This window comes from Oncorhynchus kisutch, linkage group LG2, assembly GCF_002021735.2.
Source record: "Oncorhynchus kisutch isolate 150728-3 linkage group LG2, Okis_V2, whole genome shotgun sequence".
Lineage (NCBI taxonomy): Eukaryota > Metazoa > Chordata > Actinopteri > Salmoniformes > Salmonidae > Oncorhynchus > Oncorhynchus kisutch.
In genome coordinates, this window is record NC_034175.2 from 20778369 (window position 1) to 20794297 (window position 15929).

The following is a 15929-nucleotide window of genomic DNA, read 5'->3' on the forward strand; positions in this document are numbered from 1 at the left end:
TTTGGTTGAGGGCCGTGTCAGTGGCACTGTATTGTCCTCAAAGCGGGCAAAAAAGTTATTTAGTCTGCCTGGGAGCAAGACATCCTGGTCCGTGACGGGGCTGGTTTTCTTTTTGTAATCCGTGATTGACTGTAGACCCTGCCACATACCTCTTGTGTCTGAGCCGTTGAATTGAGATTCTACTTTGTCTCTATACTGACGCTTAGCTTGTTTGATTGCCTTGCGGAGGGAATAGCTACACTGTTTGTATTCGGTCATGTTTCGGGTCACCTTGCCCTGATTAAAAGCAGTGGTTCGCGCTTTCAGTTTCACGCGAATGCTGCCATCAATCCACGGTTTCTGGTTTGGGAATCTTCAACGCACGTTCTAATGAACTCGCTCACCGAATCAGCGTATTCGTCAATGTTGATGTTTGATGCAATACGAAACATATCCCAGTCCACGTGATGGAAGCAGTCTTGGAGTGTGGAATCAGATTGGTCGGACCAGCGTTGAACAGACCTCGATCAGCAATCGATATGCTGATACAATTTAGGGAGTCTTGTTTTCAGATTAGCCTTGTTAAAATCCCCAGCTACAATGAATGCAGCCTCAGGATATATGGATTCCAGTTTGCAAAGAGTCAAATAAAGTTTGTTCAGAGCCATCGATGTGTCTGCTTGGGGGGGAATATATACGGCTGTGATTATAATCGAAGAGAATTCCCTTGATAGATAATGCGGTCGACATTTGATTGTGAGGAATTCTAAATCAGGTGAACAGAAGGACTTGAGTTTCTGGATGTTGTTGTAACCACACCACGTCTCGTTAACCATGAAGCGCCCCTCTTCTTACCAGAAAGATGTTTGTTTCTGTCGGCGCGATGCGTGGAGAAACCAGCTGGCTGCACCGACTCCGATAGCGTCTCTCCAGTGAGCCATGTTTCCGTGAAGCAAAGAACGTTACAGTCTCTGATGTCCCTCTGGAATGCTACCCATGCTCGGATTTCATCAACCTTGTTGTCAAGAGACTGGACATTGGCGAGAAGTATGCTAGGGAGTGGTGCACAATGTGCCCGTCTCCGGAGTCTGACCAGAAGACTGCTTCGTTTCCCCCTTTTACGAAGTCGTTTTTTGGGTCGCCGGCTGGGATCCATTCCGTTGTCCTGGGTGAAAGGCAGAACACAGGATCCGCTTCGCGAAACTCATATTTTTGGTCGTACTGATGGTGAGTTGACGCTGCTCTTATATTCAGTAGTTCTTCTCGACTGTATGTAATGAAACCTAAGATGACCTGGGGTACCAATGTAAGAAATAACACGTAAAAAAACAAAAAACTGCATAGTTTCCTAGGAACGCGAAGCGAGGCGGCCATCTCTGTCGGCGCTGGAAGGCTAAGTTCATTTGTTTGAAATGTTTTAATATCTTTGAATTAACACTAAGACCATAAATTGTGCTACACTGCATCATCAATAGTCACGGTAAATACGTTCCTAGTCCCTAGTGAACAGGGAGGTATACATACATACATGGACATGAGTTATTGCCAGGCCAAGGTCCTAACTTTGTTATTTTCCCTGGAAATTCTGAATACAGCATCCTAAAGGCTATTTAGGTTGGGAAATGGTTGGGAAATGGTTGACTTGGCAATTAAGGCGTTTGTGTTCACTGTTAGACCACCAGCTGCTATGCTGCTGTTTCATGCGCTGGTGGCCAATAAGAGGAGGGAACTCTTTGATTGTGGGCCTATGTGGAGGGAGGACCACAACTAAGGGAACAACATGGAGGTAGGAATCACATGAAGACAGGCCATTTTGTCTCAGTTTGAAGGGCTGGGTGGGACAGCACATTTTGGCTAACCAAAACTATGCCTGGGGAAAAAAGCAGTCCAAAGATAACTACTGAGGAACCTGACTTGAATTTTTTTTTAAAGAGGGGGGGGGGGGGGGATTTTTGGCTCTGAGAGTGGAAAATAATAGACAAAGGTTATTTTAAAGAGGACTGACAGTGAGTCATTCTGACTTGATGGTAGCCGAGTCACTATTTTTCTGGGTAAATACTGTAGAAAAACAACCCAATGAAGAATGTCATAAGCTAAAATAAACAGAATGTTTGTGACTTCTTTCCTTCAGAGAAAATGAAAATGACATTATTTAAAATGGCTAAAATAAGATAGAGCCCATGTGTTTTCAATCCCAGTTGATTATCTATGACTGGTAACTTGGTGCGGCAGCGTAGCCTTGTGGTTAGAGTGTTGGACTAGAAACCGAAAGGTTGCAAGATTGAATCCCCGAGCTGACAAGGTACAAATCTGTCATTCTGCCCCTGAACAAGGCAGTTAACCCACTGTTCCTAGGCCGTCATTGTAAAATAAGAATTTGTTCTTAACTGACTTGCCTAGTTAAATAAAGGTAAAACACATTTCAAAAAACTCTTGGGATTGACAATACATACCAGCCTTGACTCAAACAGATCCTGGTAAACACCCAACAACATTAGACCATGTATGCAGACATAGACTTTCAGAGCCAGAGGCCAACTGGGATTGAATGGCAGCTCTTCTCCAGTAACCTATCAATGACATAATAAAAAAAGATTAAAACAGCAATTTAATACAGCTACACAAAAGATGAGACAATATAACATGATTCCTAAATGATGCGATTTTTTAATATGGCTTATCTTTACGCACATAATAAGATACTTTGAAATGATTCACTACAGAACATCTATACTGTATGTACTTTAAAACTTTGTTTAAAACACCAAATTGTAGAGAACTACAGGTTGGTACAGGTTTCTTGCAGGGGTTTTCCAGGGGTCTTGGGTGAGTGAGTTTCCTTCACTTCACTACCCTTGTAGGTGTTCCAGCCCACAGCTCTGCTTAGCCTCAAAAGCCAACACATTCGACCCTGACTCTCTCTCTCTCACTCTCTCTCTCTCACTCTCCCTTTAGAAAATATCAACGCACTCGTCTAGGCCTACAATGGCAAGCCTTTCAAGATATTTCAGGCAAATTCCAGCACCCTCCACATGTTTAGAATCACCATGCAAGAGTTTAGGGGCCAATTTAATCATAAAGTCGAGGGGTGGAGTTTTTTTTAAGTGTGAAGGGCCTAAATATGTGCCACCATCAGCGCTATTTCAAAGCCAACCGCTGGTGCTCCTGATTGGCACTATAGTAACACACACACACACACACACACACACCCTTTTCTCTTCTTTACGTCATAGTGATAGGTAATGAAGTATGAAAGTGTCAAATGTGTCCCTTTTGAGAATGCAGATACACCAAAAATGCTAGAACACTGTCTTCAACTCCCTCTTCACACTCTCTGTCTCTCCATAATTCCACACGTCTTACACACCCTCTCTCACTATCGCTCTCTCGTTTTCTCTCTCCCTCTAATGACAAAACATGACTTCATTTTGAACGTGGCAGTACCTCGGGCACCTCTGCGTGATCCCCCAGCCTTGGTTTGCCAGGTTTCCAACTGGGTCCTTTCCAGAGGACGCCAAATTTATTGAAGATTTTCTTGTATCTGTTGAACCTCCTCCACAAGTATTTATAGTAATGGAACTAAAGGGAAATATATAAAAGATATACCATCACATTACAGTCACATTATATAACATAAGCAGTTTTACTATAAAAGCCCTGATATTACTACATATTCATGGTTGTCAATGCTAATCTGTGCGTTAATTAATACTGTGTGGAGAATGTCCCTCCATTTGGGAGGCATTGCTCATGCGGTAGGTTGCCAGCGGTAAGGGCAGTGAAAATAATCAAACACAACTTCTAGTATTTCATTTTATTGGATTCTTTCACCTCTGCTGGGAGGTTTGTTTAAAGTTGCGCAATAATGTTATGGTTACAGCATGGCTGTCCCAGTGGTAACATTTACTCGTATATACTGATTGAGAGTAACTGCTCTACAAATGGTTTGATTCCACTGATGTAATACAGGGACAATCAGACAGTTTGCATGCAGCGTCAGCTCAGTCTAAACACTATGACAATTTGCTCTTTGATAGCTGGTATATGCATTTTATAGTCTAGTAGTTTATATCTTACAGTGTGCAAAATAAAACGCAGCAAATAAGAAAATGATCTTGTATTTTGTATTTTCTCTTGGGACTAACCTGAATATGGAAGATCTCAAATGTGTTTATTTTGTGTACGAGACCATAGACAACTTTATTGCCCTCTGGAGCAAAGGTACCTGATCAATCAAAACAAGAGAATGTAGTTATAATGACAATGCCATATTACAACAAGCAATCACCCTGTGAACCTTTACTTACCGAATAGTCTGTCCCATATTATCAGAGCTCCCCCGTAATTCTTATCAATGCAATATTCATTTCGCCCTGCCAATGAAATGCGACACATCATTTTTCTTTTTTCGCCAATACTACACTGATCAGCTCACGTCAAATATGGTAAGAAATGTGTGTGTTTGAGAGAGAAGAAGAGGCTTTCTTTCTTACCGTGGTGAACTCTGTGGTGACTGGGGGTGTTTAGGATCCACTCCAGAGGTCCCAAATCTCTGATCACCTGAAAGACAGAGAATGTACATACATTAAACAAAAAATAATTCAAAAAATTTTCTCGCAAATGTATGTTTTAACTGGTAGTGCACTCCTTGGGTATTTTGGAGCATTTTGGTTAACATACAGTAGCAACTAAATGTATCTGGCTAGAACCCTTATTTATTAGACTAACGCATCTTCTTATTTGATGAGTTCGGTCTAATGACAGAAATCGTGACGTGGCCAAATTCCCAGATGGAGGGAAGAATATTTATAAAATGGAAGTAAAAGCAACACTAGGATGGAGAGCGGTGCCAAGACCAAAAAGCAGTTGACACTGTTGATAATGCTCTTACATACACTTGAACACACACATATGCATACAGGCATGCTTGTAATAGTAGCTACTAGCTAATATGAACGCACACACTTCCTTCCAGACAAACAAACGAATGCATGTACAAGCATTCCAAAACAATATCTCCGTCACTCTATAAGGCAGACACACACACACACACACACACAGAAAATCATTACAGATCATGCCATAAGGCACATATTTCAGAAGAATCTGATTTTTCTTTGGGTGCAACTTTGACAGACATTTTGATGTTAAAGTCTACCCCTGATCGTACAGTCAGTCTGGGAAATGATGTTTAAATGATTCATTATTTCCATGTAATGAGTGGTCTGGCAACAGCCAGAGTTTCATCTTGAATGAAAACGTTTTTTGCAGCTTCACTCAAACGTTTTCATTCCCAGATCAGGTCTGGGAATCGTGTGCCAATAAATTATTCAACATCAAAAAAGTATATAAAGAAATCATAAATTATACCCCTCAGAATATGGTGATTTTATTACTGTTTTCACTAATAGTGTACTAAAAGATGGAAGTGATTCCAACTCCATTCATTCCGATAACGATTGCGGATTGTAAAAATGCTACTACCAATCACTTTAAAGGAGAACGACTGGTCTTGCTTCTGTTTGGACTATTTCATAAAATCTCATTATTTTTTATTAAACACAGGTTTGACTTGAGCTCCCCTTAACAGCAGTTAGTATAGGGACTAGAGTGAGATAACTTTCAGTCAAAGTAGCTTTATCTCTGAATTATTTTACAGTTTACACAGTAAACAGTAATTGGGAAATATGCATAATGAATCTTGTAGAATATTGACTACATGAATAATCATCATTAAACAGGGACGCATTCACTAGGCATGAAAATAAGCAAATGGGCCGAAATGAGGAGAGATAATGGTAACCTGAGACTGGGTGGTACTGTGGGCTGCATCTACCTCAGTGTGGATCCAGAACTGGTAGAGCAGGTTGAATTGGATGTGAACAGCAAACACAGAGGGTGGTACTGCCAACGCCATGGGGAGATAGAACACCTGAGGACAGACACAATGAATATCGTTAAAAGGACGCAAAAAGATGATCATTGTGGATAGTCAGATTAATATAATAGTTCCATTTAATCATTTAGATGCTTTGCAAGAAAAACAATTTCCCTAATAATCCTGTTTACATGGACACATCCGAAATCACCAATCAAAATAAATATTCTACCGCAGTGACAATGTTATTTTTGAGAAGCCTATTTGATTCTGACTTCGGACATATAAAGTTTGTATGTGAAACTACTTCAAAGATGCATACTTTCAGTTGTTCTGAATACACTTCACTCGCTCTAAAGAGGGAGGCATGCTTGGCTGGTGCTAGCACATGCGCATTTCAAATACACCACTAGAACTACGATTAAGGTGTTTACATGTCCTAATAATTCAAAAGATTGCGTATACTTATTACCGTACGCCGATTAAGGCAAGCAGAGTCATGTCAAACTCAGCCTACTGCCATAATCAGTTAATCAGTTTAATATCAAATTATTAGTGTACATGTAAACGTACTCTATGACTATGGATAAAGAACAGTATACCATACTTCGTGCATAACACAGCATTCATTGTGGTGAAGGAGCAAATGTTGGACTTATCTGCATTTCTAATGCGGCAGGCAGCCCAGCGTTTAGAGCGCTGGGCCAGTAACCGAAAGGTCGCTGGTTCGAATACCCGAGTCGTCAAGGTGAAAAATCGGTCGGTGTGTCCTTGAGCAAGGCACTTAACCCTAATTTTCACTATGGCTGACCCTGTAAAACAACACATTTCACTGCATCTATCCGGTGTGTGACAATAAAACCTGATTTTCTTTATCAAATTCTGCCATCTCCAGCATCACACAAAAGTATGTTGTTCACAATACAATAGAATAAAATAGCATATTTTTTCCAGTGGTTAAGTAGGGCTCTTACCCATGATGAGAACTGCTGTGTGAGGGATTGTCTGAGGGCTGTGGAAAGGTTGTAGTACTCTGAGCTGTGGTGGACCTGGTGGGCAGCCCACAGGAAGTTCAACTCTGTCGTGGGAACACATGTGCGCGCGCACACACACACACACGCACACAAACACACAGAGTTAGCAACAGATAGACAGGGCATCACATACTGTAACACTGTCTAACAATTAAATCTTTTAATCTCATACTGTTACAAAGTGACCTGCTTTTAATCTGTTAATGACCATGAGGAGCAATTGCAAAGTGCAAACAGTACTGTACAGGATTAAAGGTGCACTATGTAGAAATCGCACAAAAAGTTGCATTTTGACACACGCATGTCATCGCTTGCACTCCGCTTGCACACACTTTGAATTTATTGAATAAAAAAAATGAAGAAATTGAATTCATGAATGGAATGAATTGCATAATTGAATTGAATAAAAAAGTATTAGCAACCCTCATTTTTAAAACAACTAACAACACTCATTGCCAGTCTTTAGAAAATAGAGCAAAACAAGAATCTAGCAAACCATAGGAGGACATTACGATATTATGACAACGAGGATATAAAAGCATTCGTCTACAGCTGTTGACCATCCAGCCATGTCCCCGTGCTGCAGTTTACATTCCTCTGCTGTGTTGTGATACTTGCTACATTAATATTACTATTACACTTCATTTTAACATCCAAAGCAACACGCTTGTTAAGTTTCACTGGATCTCCGAGCTGTTTCCGGACCACCCATTTCTCTGTGCTCTTTGGCAGTGGCACCCCTCAAACGCTTTGGCTTCATCTACATGGGAGTAGAGGAACCTTTGCTAAGTCTGGACCACAAAGCCCCCATATAGGCTATCTATAGTAACGTATACTTTTCATTAAAAGCAGTGAAAGTTACTCAATGCCCATTAAAATCCCATGTGGTAGCCCTGATGTGCAATTGTGCTATGATTACACGATAAATGATAACACAAACGACTAATTCAACTCTAATTAAAGTTGACAACAAAGCTGAGTTTTGAAAATGTAGGGAGGCACATTTTTTTTTGCCTGCTAAATATAGTCATGCGTACGATGAGCAGATTCTCACTGGGCTAGCTCTCCTTCTGTTCTATTACGAGAGTTCATTCTAAAAGAGACATCTTGAAGGTACTGTATGGCTCTATCAGTATTTAATAAACTTGTGAATCCTATCGAAACAGAGAGCCATAAAACCCAACGGGTCGAGAGACGCCACCTGAACAAACACACCGTGTAGAAAGCGTGTGTGAAGGTGTGTACAGTAGGTGTCTGTGAAAGGAATGCCATGATCGGTCCTCGAACGCCAAAAATGAAACGTCCAAGAAGCTGTGGACTAACCATCAAAATCAGCAAGCCTTGTCTATGAGGAACTCCCAAAGCCTAGGAGACAGGGAGAGCCCTCTCACCTCTTAGAGAAAAACTGCCTGCCAGTACTCGACACCTCTGTAACGTCAACAAGCTATCAACCAGTGTGGGAGGACAGATGGTTAAAACAGCGAGAGTACAATTTTGGTTGAAAAGTTCAATGACATTACTGGACTGGATTTCAAACTTCATTTCCCGACTCTCCAGAACAGAATTCAATCTGTAGTCCCACTATAAATCTAACAGGAGGGTAAAGAGGAATGAGAAGGAGAGAAAAAGAGTAATCGACATGTGTAATAACTCCAGTCGTTTACGTGTGCTTTTACCCTTCTTCCTGTCAGAGCCCGTGGAGGAACTAGATCAACTGTTAAACACACAGAAGAAGTTATAATCCAGCCATTGTTCGAATTTTGCTAGCCCCCTTTTTTTTGGTTTGGGGGGCCGGAGCGGGCTAAGATTAATGCTGGGTGTCACTAGTAGGAAGTATGAACTGCTAGGCTTCGTTGCAAGCCATGTCCTCATCCTGCGACTCAGCAGGACATCGCATAGTTTGGCAGGCCCTATTCAGGAGAGAACTCCTTTAATAATGAGAACGAATGCCACAGAGAACCTTTCCCACCAAGAGCAGAAACGCTGAGGACTGCACATCCTCAAGTAGGGCTTTGCACCTTTTTTGAATATCAGTGATAAGTAGATAATGACGCGCTAATATGCAAAACGGAACAGAGACAGTCAATGAAAATAATAATAACATGGTCAGGTCTGTATTTTTCAGGGAAGAATCTCTGTAGGTTTGGTTTGAATGGTAGTGGGTTAAGATCAGACATTTACACTCTACTCAAATGAACACGTGCCACTAACGTGTTGTAATGTGCATCATATGGCTTCAGGTCCCACAGGTGTGTGGACTGAGGTGAGAGTAGAGTTGGGACGATAAACCACAAATGTTTTTGCTGATGTCGTTCATAACGATAAGTAGCCTAGGCTAGAGAAATGTGAAATGAAATAAGTTTGCTATTGGTGATTGTTAATGGTACAATTGAACCATCAAACTAGTAGTTTAAAGGACAATACAAAAAACGAATGCAGTGCACATTGTTATATACGTATCATTCTATTTATTGTTCAGGCAAATTATCGCAATATGGATTTTAGTCCATATTGCCCAGCTCTAGGTGATAGCGAGTTGGACTTCGATCAAACAAGATCATATTTAACCTGTAACTACAGTTCCAGGGACTGTGCTTATGTAAGATATGTCATAAACACAGAGTACTGCAATCCAAGGTCCCATTTAAACATTGTGTAATTCCAGAAAGATGCAACAACAGGTGATTACTAAGTAATGTATTAATAATAGCACTGGACCAGTAAATGAAAGGTCGCTGGTTTGAATAACTGAGCCGACAAGGGGAAATATCTGTCGATGTGCCCTTGAGCAAGGCACTGAACTCTAATTTTCTCCAGGGGCGCTGTACTACTATGGCTGACCCTGTAAAACAACACATTTCACTGCACCTATCCAGAAGGTGACAATAAAACATATATTTTTTATTTTTTCCCCCTTTAGTTTATCAACCTACAGCAAGATAATAAGGTCACCTACAGCTATAGTGGGACATCTGTTATAGCCTATCAATAGAACACAGACTATTTTAAAGCAATAATAATCGACTGCTTGAATTGCCACCCTCCGTGACCAGACCTTGGCATAATGTTTTGTCTTTGATCGGCAGTCCACCGAGTGGTTGAGTGCCCTGTCAATCATGTTCGTAATGGCCTGTAAAGGGCCTTCAGTGTTTGGATTGGAGGTCCTTACATGAAGAGCCAACTATAACACAATAACCCCTACCCTGGGACAGCCGACTGGCTCCCCCGTCACTGCAATACTTCATGCTGTCCTCAATCCCCAGTCGCACGCACACACACACACACACACACACTAAGTCAGGCCCACTTAAAGAGAATTCTAAATTCCGAGGAATACTTACTTAATTTTCTCCCAATCAACAGTGACTTGTGAGTGACTCTATGACTCTATGTCAAGATTCATAACCTGTAATTCATGTCTTAGTGCCACTGCAACATAAGTCTATTAATCTAAATCCAAACTAATCTTGCTAAAGAAACGACATATTAATGAAAATGTTTATTGTATACATACAGTACATTATTTACACCTGATCACCAACGTGTCCAAGCTCTGTTTTCATAGGTATCCCACTAAAACACTAATCCCACACACACACACACACGCACTCTCAATCAGTGAGCTGAGCTGAGCTGAGCTGAGCTTCGTGGCCTGCTAGCCATTGTTGATATTATCCCTGGGTCCCAGAGGTGCTAGCAGCCCGGGTCTCTTGTAGCACGGCCCACATCCTGACCGACCGGGTTTGGTTCTTTTGTACGCGCTCCAACCCTCCAACCTGCGCCGGGCCAGGAACTTCCAGTCACAGAGAATAGTTATGAAGCCCTGGCCACCAGGAGGTTAACCCCCGCCCCGCAGCACGGCCAAAAGGAGCTCATTTTAAAACAATAACATTCAGATCAGCAGAGCCTCCTCAGGGAGGCCCCAGCCCCAGCAACCCCAGCCCCAGCCACCCCAGCCCCGGTACAGCGCAGCGACGACCAGATCTGTTTGTCTTGACAACTGCTGCTGGCCGTAGGGCTAGGCTATGGTACTGTAGAGAGAGGACAGCCCGGCCAGACACACACTCGCACACACACGCATGCACACACACACACCACAGGATGCTATAGAGAGTGAAACGCAGGCACCCAGGTGCAACACACTAGAAAACATTATCTCAGGTGAAGGATGTCATCAGTACAGTGTAGACTATGAGTTGTGGCTTTTTTTTATGAGAAAGAACTGATGTGGAGGAAGATTTTTTATATTTACAGTAATATTACCCCCATATAATGGCGACTAATGTGACAGGTAAATAGGAATTAAACTGCTTTTTTTTTTTACAGCATACTTGGAGTACTGTACCAATTGTCCCTGTACAGTAACATGAGTATGTGTTAATACTACTGTAGCTACTAATGGATGAGAACAGAGCAAACAGATCTTCCGATGGGGACATATTTTGATATGAATGAGCTGGTGATGTACACAGACGAAAGCTGGTGTGGTGAAACTCCTCTATATCCATGATCTCACGTAGAACCAATGTGAGGGAGACCTGTGGTTCTGATCTGTGGTTTAGGAAAGCTGGCTGGATACAGATGTGTTCTGGGATGATACTAGCTATTAGTGTGATTTATACAGATGTAGGATTTTAATTTTCCCTATAATCCCACAGCAACAGGATTTGAATGTTTAGTCCATAATGTTGCTTGATGGGTGGTTAGGCTATTAGTTGGCCAAAATTAGGCTACATGAAAAGTGCAATACTGTTAAAATAACCATGTGTTAGTGTGGGTTTTCAGTGAATGTATGTAAATCACACAAATCTCTGAAAATTGTCAGTAACAAAAGAGTGATCAAATTAAGATCCTATATCTGTAGGTTAGAGGAGAATAAACAGAATCAACAGGACTGTCAACAAGTCAAGTCCTCCAAAAAAAACGTCCCGTTTCAACTCTGTACCACCAAAAAGCATATTGCCTTCTGAACATAACTGCCTTTGGACTGTACAATTTCTCGGGTGGAAAGAAGACTGTGAAAGACAATCAATAATAAGCAAATGTCATCACATTGGGAGAGGTCAAATGAAAAACAAAACACGGTACAGTACATGCTTCCCTATGCAGCTTACCTTAGAAGATATTTCTAGAAGTGAGTCAGCATACAAAGGATGCAAGCATCCTTAAATAATATATTTTCAATGGTCTGCCAGTCTGCTGATGAGGAGAGAGGCCTTGCTGTTAGAACAAAGTTAGAGTAATAACAGATTGCACTGGCAGGACTACTGGCAGAGATACATGCCAGCATAGACTTACTGAGAAAACAGAGGTGGTGACTGGAAAATGACACCGGGTAAGAAATGCAGAACTACCTAACAGAAAGGCAGAGCACAGTGAGGAAATAGTGGTGAGACGGGGACTGGGAGTACTATGAATGGTTCTAAGGTTATATTTGTGGATTATTCAATGCCCGAGAACACTTGAGAAAGTGGCTTACTCTCTGCTCACGCCGGCAAAAACTACTGTATGCGTTTTAGCAGCTAAAAACCTACTGTTTTCGCGACACACCAACTGGTAGCTCCCCTGTGACAGTGCCTCTCATTGAACCTTAACCAAGATTTGACTAGCGGATTGAATAAAATATATTAAATGTTAATTGTGCTTTATTTTGCCATTCACTTTACTCTGTATTAACTCTGTCATAAAGAATGCCTACAGACAGTTTTAAGAGGGCCTCTAACCTTAAATGCCTGGAGACTATGGCCATTTTGTTATCTGGTCCCTATCCCCAAGAGCTAACTGGCTGCCCAGAGCAAGGGCAAGTAATGTCTTCTCAATAAAGACGGCATCAGTGAAGAGTGGCCGGCTTTTTACTTTCAAAGCTCTTTCCATTCAATTATAATGAGACTGTCCTTTCAAGTGACATGAGGGGAACTATGAAATGGCCATAAAACTGTTCAAATCCACATTGGTATTTTACAGTTCTACTAATTAGGATTCACATTTCCCAATGGAGGATTTCACTCTGCCCTCTTCACAGCTTTCTATTGTAATTTCACTTTTAACACAGTATTGAGATTTATAGGTCATATGTTTTGACAGAATAGAATTGCAGATACATTTTCACATGCTCAATTGATGCAGACATTTACGATTTAAACTGTTTGATGTGTCATACCAGAACATTGTAAAATAGAGGAAAGTCGTGAAATTAAATTTAGATACACATTGTTAGCTTTCATACTTTCATACTGGAATTACAAGAGCTAAAGTATCCGTGTCTCTTAGTGACTATTACAACTAAACACAGATACATGTCTACTGCCTTATATACTGTAGACATTCACTTACACAGACAACAACCAATACGGAAATGAGAACTTTGCATTGGTCAAACTCTACCCTGGAGTAGGCCAGGAGGTCAACAACTGGTTAACCAAGATGACCTCACCGGGCCAGAATGAAGAGTGAATGAAGACTGGGTCTGGCCTGTCCTGCGGTGAGAGAGGAAGCTCCCTCTGGTAGCGAAGGGGAAAAGCTTCTGTCCTTCTATCCTGAGTGCCTGGCACTGAGTGCAGTGCCAGGCACCAGAGAATGAGCTGTGACCCCACTAAGTTCCATACAAAGTCAAAGCTGGAGTGGAGGAAATGAAAGTAAGTGGAATGTTTTGAGACATAAATATCATACCACACTTCAAAAATAAAATCTGACCACATAAACCAGAGCTATATAATATTGTATGAATAATTGTTTTAAACAATGGAGAGAATGAGAGAATGACATACACAAGCACTTCATTACAATATACTGTACAAATTCTAATTCAGGACTAGTGAAATGCTATTGAGATCAATCGCCATGGTGACTATACAAATAAGGTAAAATAGGCAGAATTGCGGCTGATATTTATGTAACCTATCGCTACAATCCACTTAGCCTGAGAAGAGTGTCATCTACCTTCATATGCCACAATAAAAACCTGCTTAGCTAAGGTTAACGACCTTCCATTGAGGATAATAAACCTCCGTGGGAGGTTTGTTTACATGTTTTATAGCCAGGCAGACCACTCAATCAGGCAGGTTGGCACTGGCAGGGGTCATTTTCTATCATACAATACAGTTGGTAGGTGTCTTACCCACCTTCAAAAACACAGTTTATATTTACCCATGACTCAAATGTCAACACAGGGACAATCTGGACTTTAAGCCAGACATATTTGAAATAGAGAAAGATCTGGAGCAGGCTTTGATGTGCCTCTGACATAAATAGAGCTACAATTTAGCACACAAACACAATGTTGCTGCTGCCAAGCAAGTTGAGAAAAACATTTTTATTACTGCATTGTCATTCAACACTGGTTGAATCAACGTTGTTTCCATGTCATTTCACTGAAATGACATTAAACCATTGTGGAATAGACGTTGATTTGACATCTGTGTCCAGTGGGACATGTGAGATTTTGTTCTGGGTGCTAAGATTATCATTGTCCAGTACAAACTGCAGATTAAGTGATAAGGGCTGAGATCCCAGGATGTTACAGACAGCCCTACACGGGGAGAAGATTTAGAGGGCTTCTTTAGTGCAGCTCCAGAACCGTGCTGCTATTGAGCCATCACTACTTACAGCTTTCTCCCTATGAAGTGCCAGGTAAGACACCATGTCTCAAGAGATCACAGCCTCTCACATCTGGTCAGTTCAAAAACATCTGGACGTAACTCACAAATAATTGCTTCCTCTCAAAAAGAAAAAAAGATGTGGGCATTATAGAATCACGCTGCATCGATAGAGAGATCAGTAAAGACAAAACATTTTGTTACGAATAATTCAATGTAGAATTGAAATACATGCAAGACTATTTGCTATTTCATTATGAGACGAGATTTAATATTTGATCAAACCTTGCATACCATACAATATTTACCCAAAAATACAAGTACAACTACTTCCCAGTACTTTTAAATATGTGTGTTTCATTTAGCTTGACCAGCTTGTTTCGGTAACACTGTAATTGAAGGGGGTGTACATAAGGCATTCATAACACCTTTATGAAACCAGTCATAACAAATCTAGGACTGTTATGACTGTGGTGAATGTCTTACGTATAACCCTCATCGAGTAAAGTGTCGACCCTTGCTTCTCATTGGTTCCATTGTACCTGGCAAGCTAAATCAAGTGCACCTCAAGTATTTGACATACTGTATGGATTTGACCCAGGTCAGGATCTAACCCAGACTGATGGCCATACCGTGAGCAAAGCGATGGACCCAGTAGTAGCTGAAGTCCACCACTAGGAAAGCCAGCCACCATGTCCAGGCAGAGTCCCAGGGTAGCTCCAGGAGACGCAAGTTGTCCCACACGTAGATGTAAGTCGTTATTTCAAAACCTCTTGCAAATAGCCTGGTGGAAAAAAGGACAAATGTATTTAGATTGGCACACAGATTCTCCACAATACATTTCAGGTGCAAAGTTAGAGGATCTTACAGTATACAAAAAATAATGGTACATATACAGCCATACATTATCATAAGAGATGCACTGCTGTTATTACTTGTCTATAGAACTCAATGAGCCAGTTTCCTGGACACAAATTAAGCCAAATCCTGGACTAAAAAGCTACTTCTATGGAGAGTCTCCATTGATCATTATTTTTTAGTTTAGCACAAGGCTTAAGCTTCCCTATAGGAATTCTCTAAACATAACAGAAAGTTAGAGTTTACTCACGTGGGCATTCTGGAAATGATACCAGCTGACACTGAGGTGACGACATCACTGACGCAGGCCAATGGGGTTCCATCCTTCAGCAGGCTCACCACCAGCTCGACAACCATCAAGCCCATAAAGAACGGGGTGGCCTGTAGTCACAAGCAAAGCAGAACAAATACGAAATCAACAGTCCAAGCACAATGAAAACTGCACCTCTTTTATGTCTTGTGTTTCCTTGAACGCTTACAGTAACCTCACATGTTTGACTTGGAAAATGAACAAGAGGACATGTGGTAAAAAGGGCTTTCATGTCTTGTGATGCATGATGTTTCCCTGATGGCTCTATGGTGAAG

At 41.3% G+C, this 15929-nt stretch overlaps 1 protein-coding gene across 1 annotated transcript in view; it reads right to left on the reverse strand.

Moving 5' to 3' along the window:
- LOC109909144 (alkylglycerol monooxygenase) overlaps positions 1-15929 on the reverse strand; it is a 36500-nt gene that overhangs the window by 17624 nt on the left and 2947 nt on the right. The window contains exons 2-10 of the mRNA XM_020508097.2: positions 15595-15725; positions 15119-15270; positions 6832-6935; positions 5816-5911; positions 4473-4539; positions 4287-4352; positions 4125-4204; positions 3424-3558; positions 2433-2549 (exon numbers count right to left, since the gene is read on the reverse strand). Of these exons, the coding sequence (XP_020363686.1) occupies positions 2433-2549; positions 3424-3558; positions 4125-4204; positions 4287-4352; positions 4473-4539; positions 5816-5911; positions 6832-6935; positions 15119-15270; positions 15595-15725 (948 nt within the window). The remainder of the gene's footprint in view (positions 1-2432; positions 2550-3423; positions 3559-4124; positions 4205-4286; positions 4353-4472; positions 4540-5815; positions 5912-6831; positions 6936-15118; positions 15271-15594; positions 15726-15929) is intronic.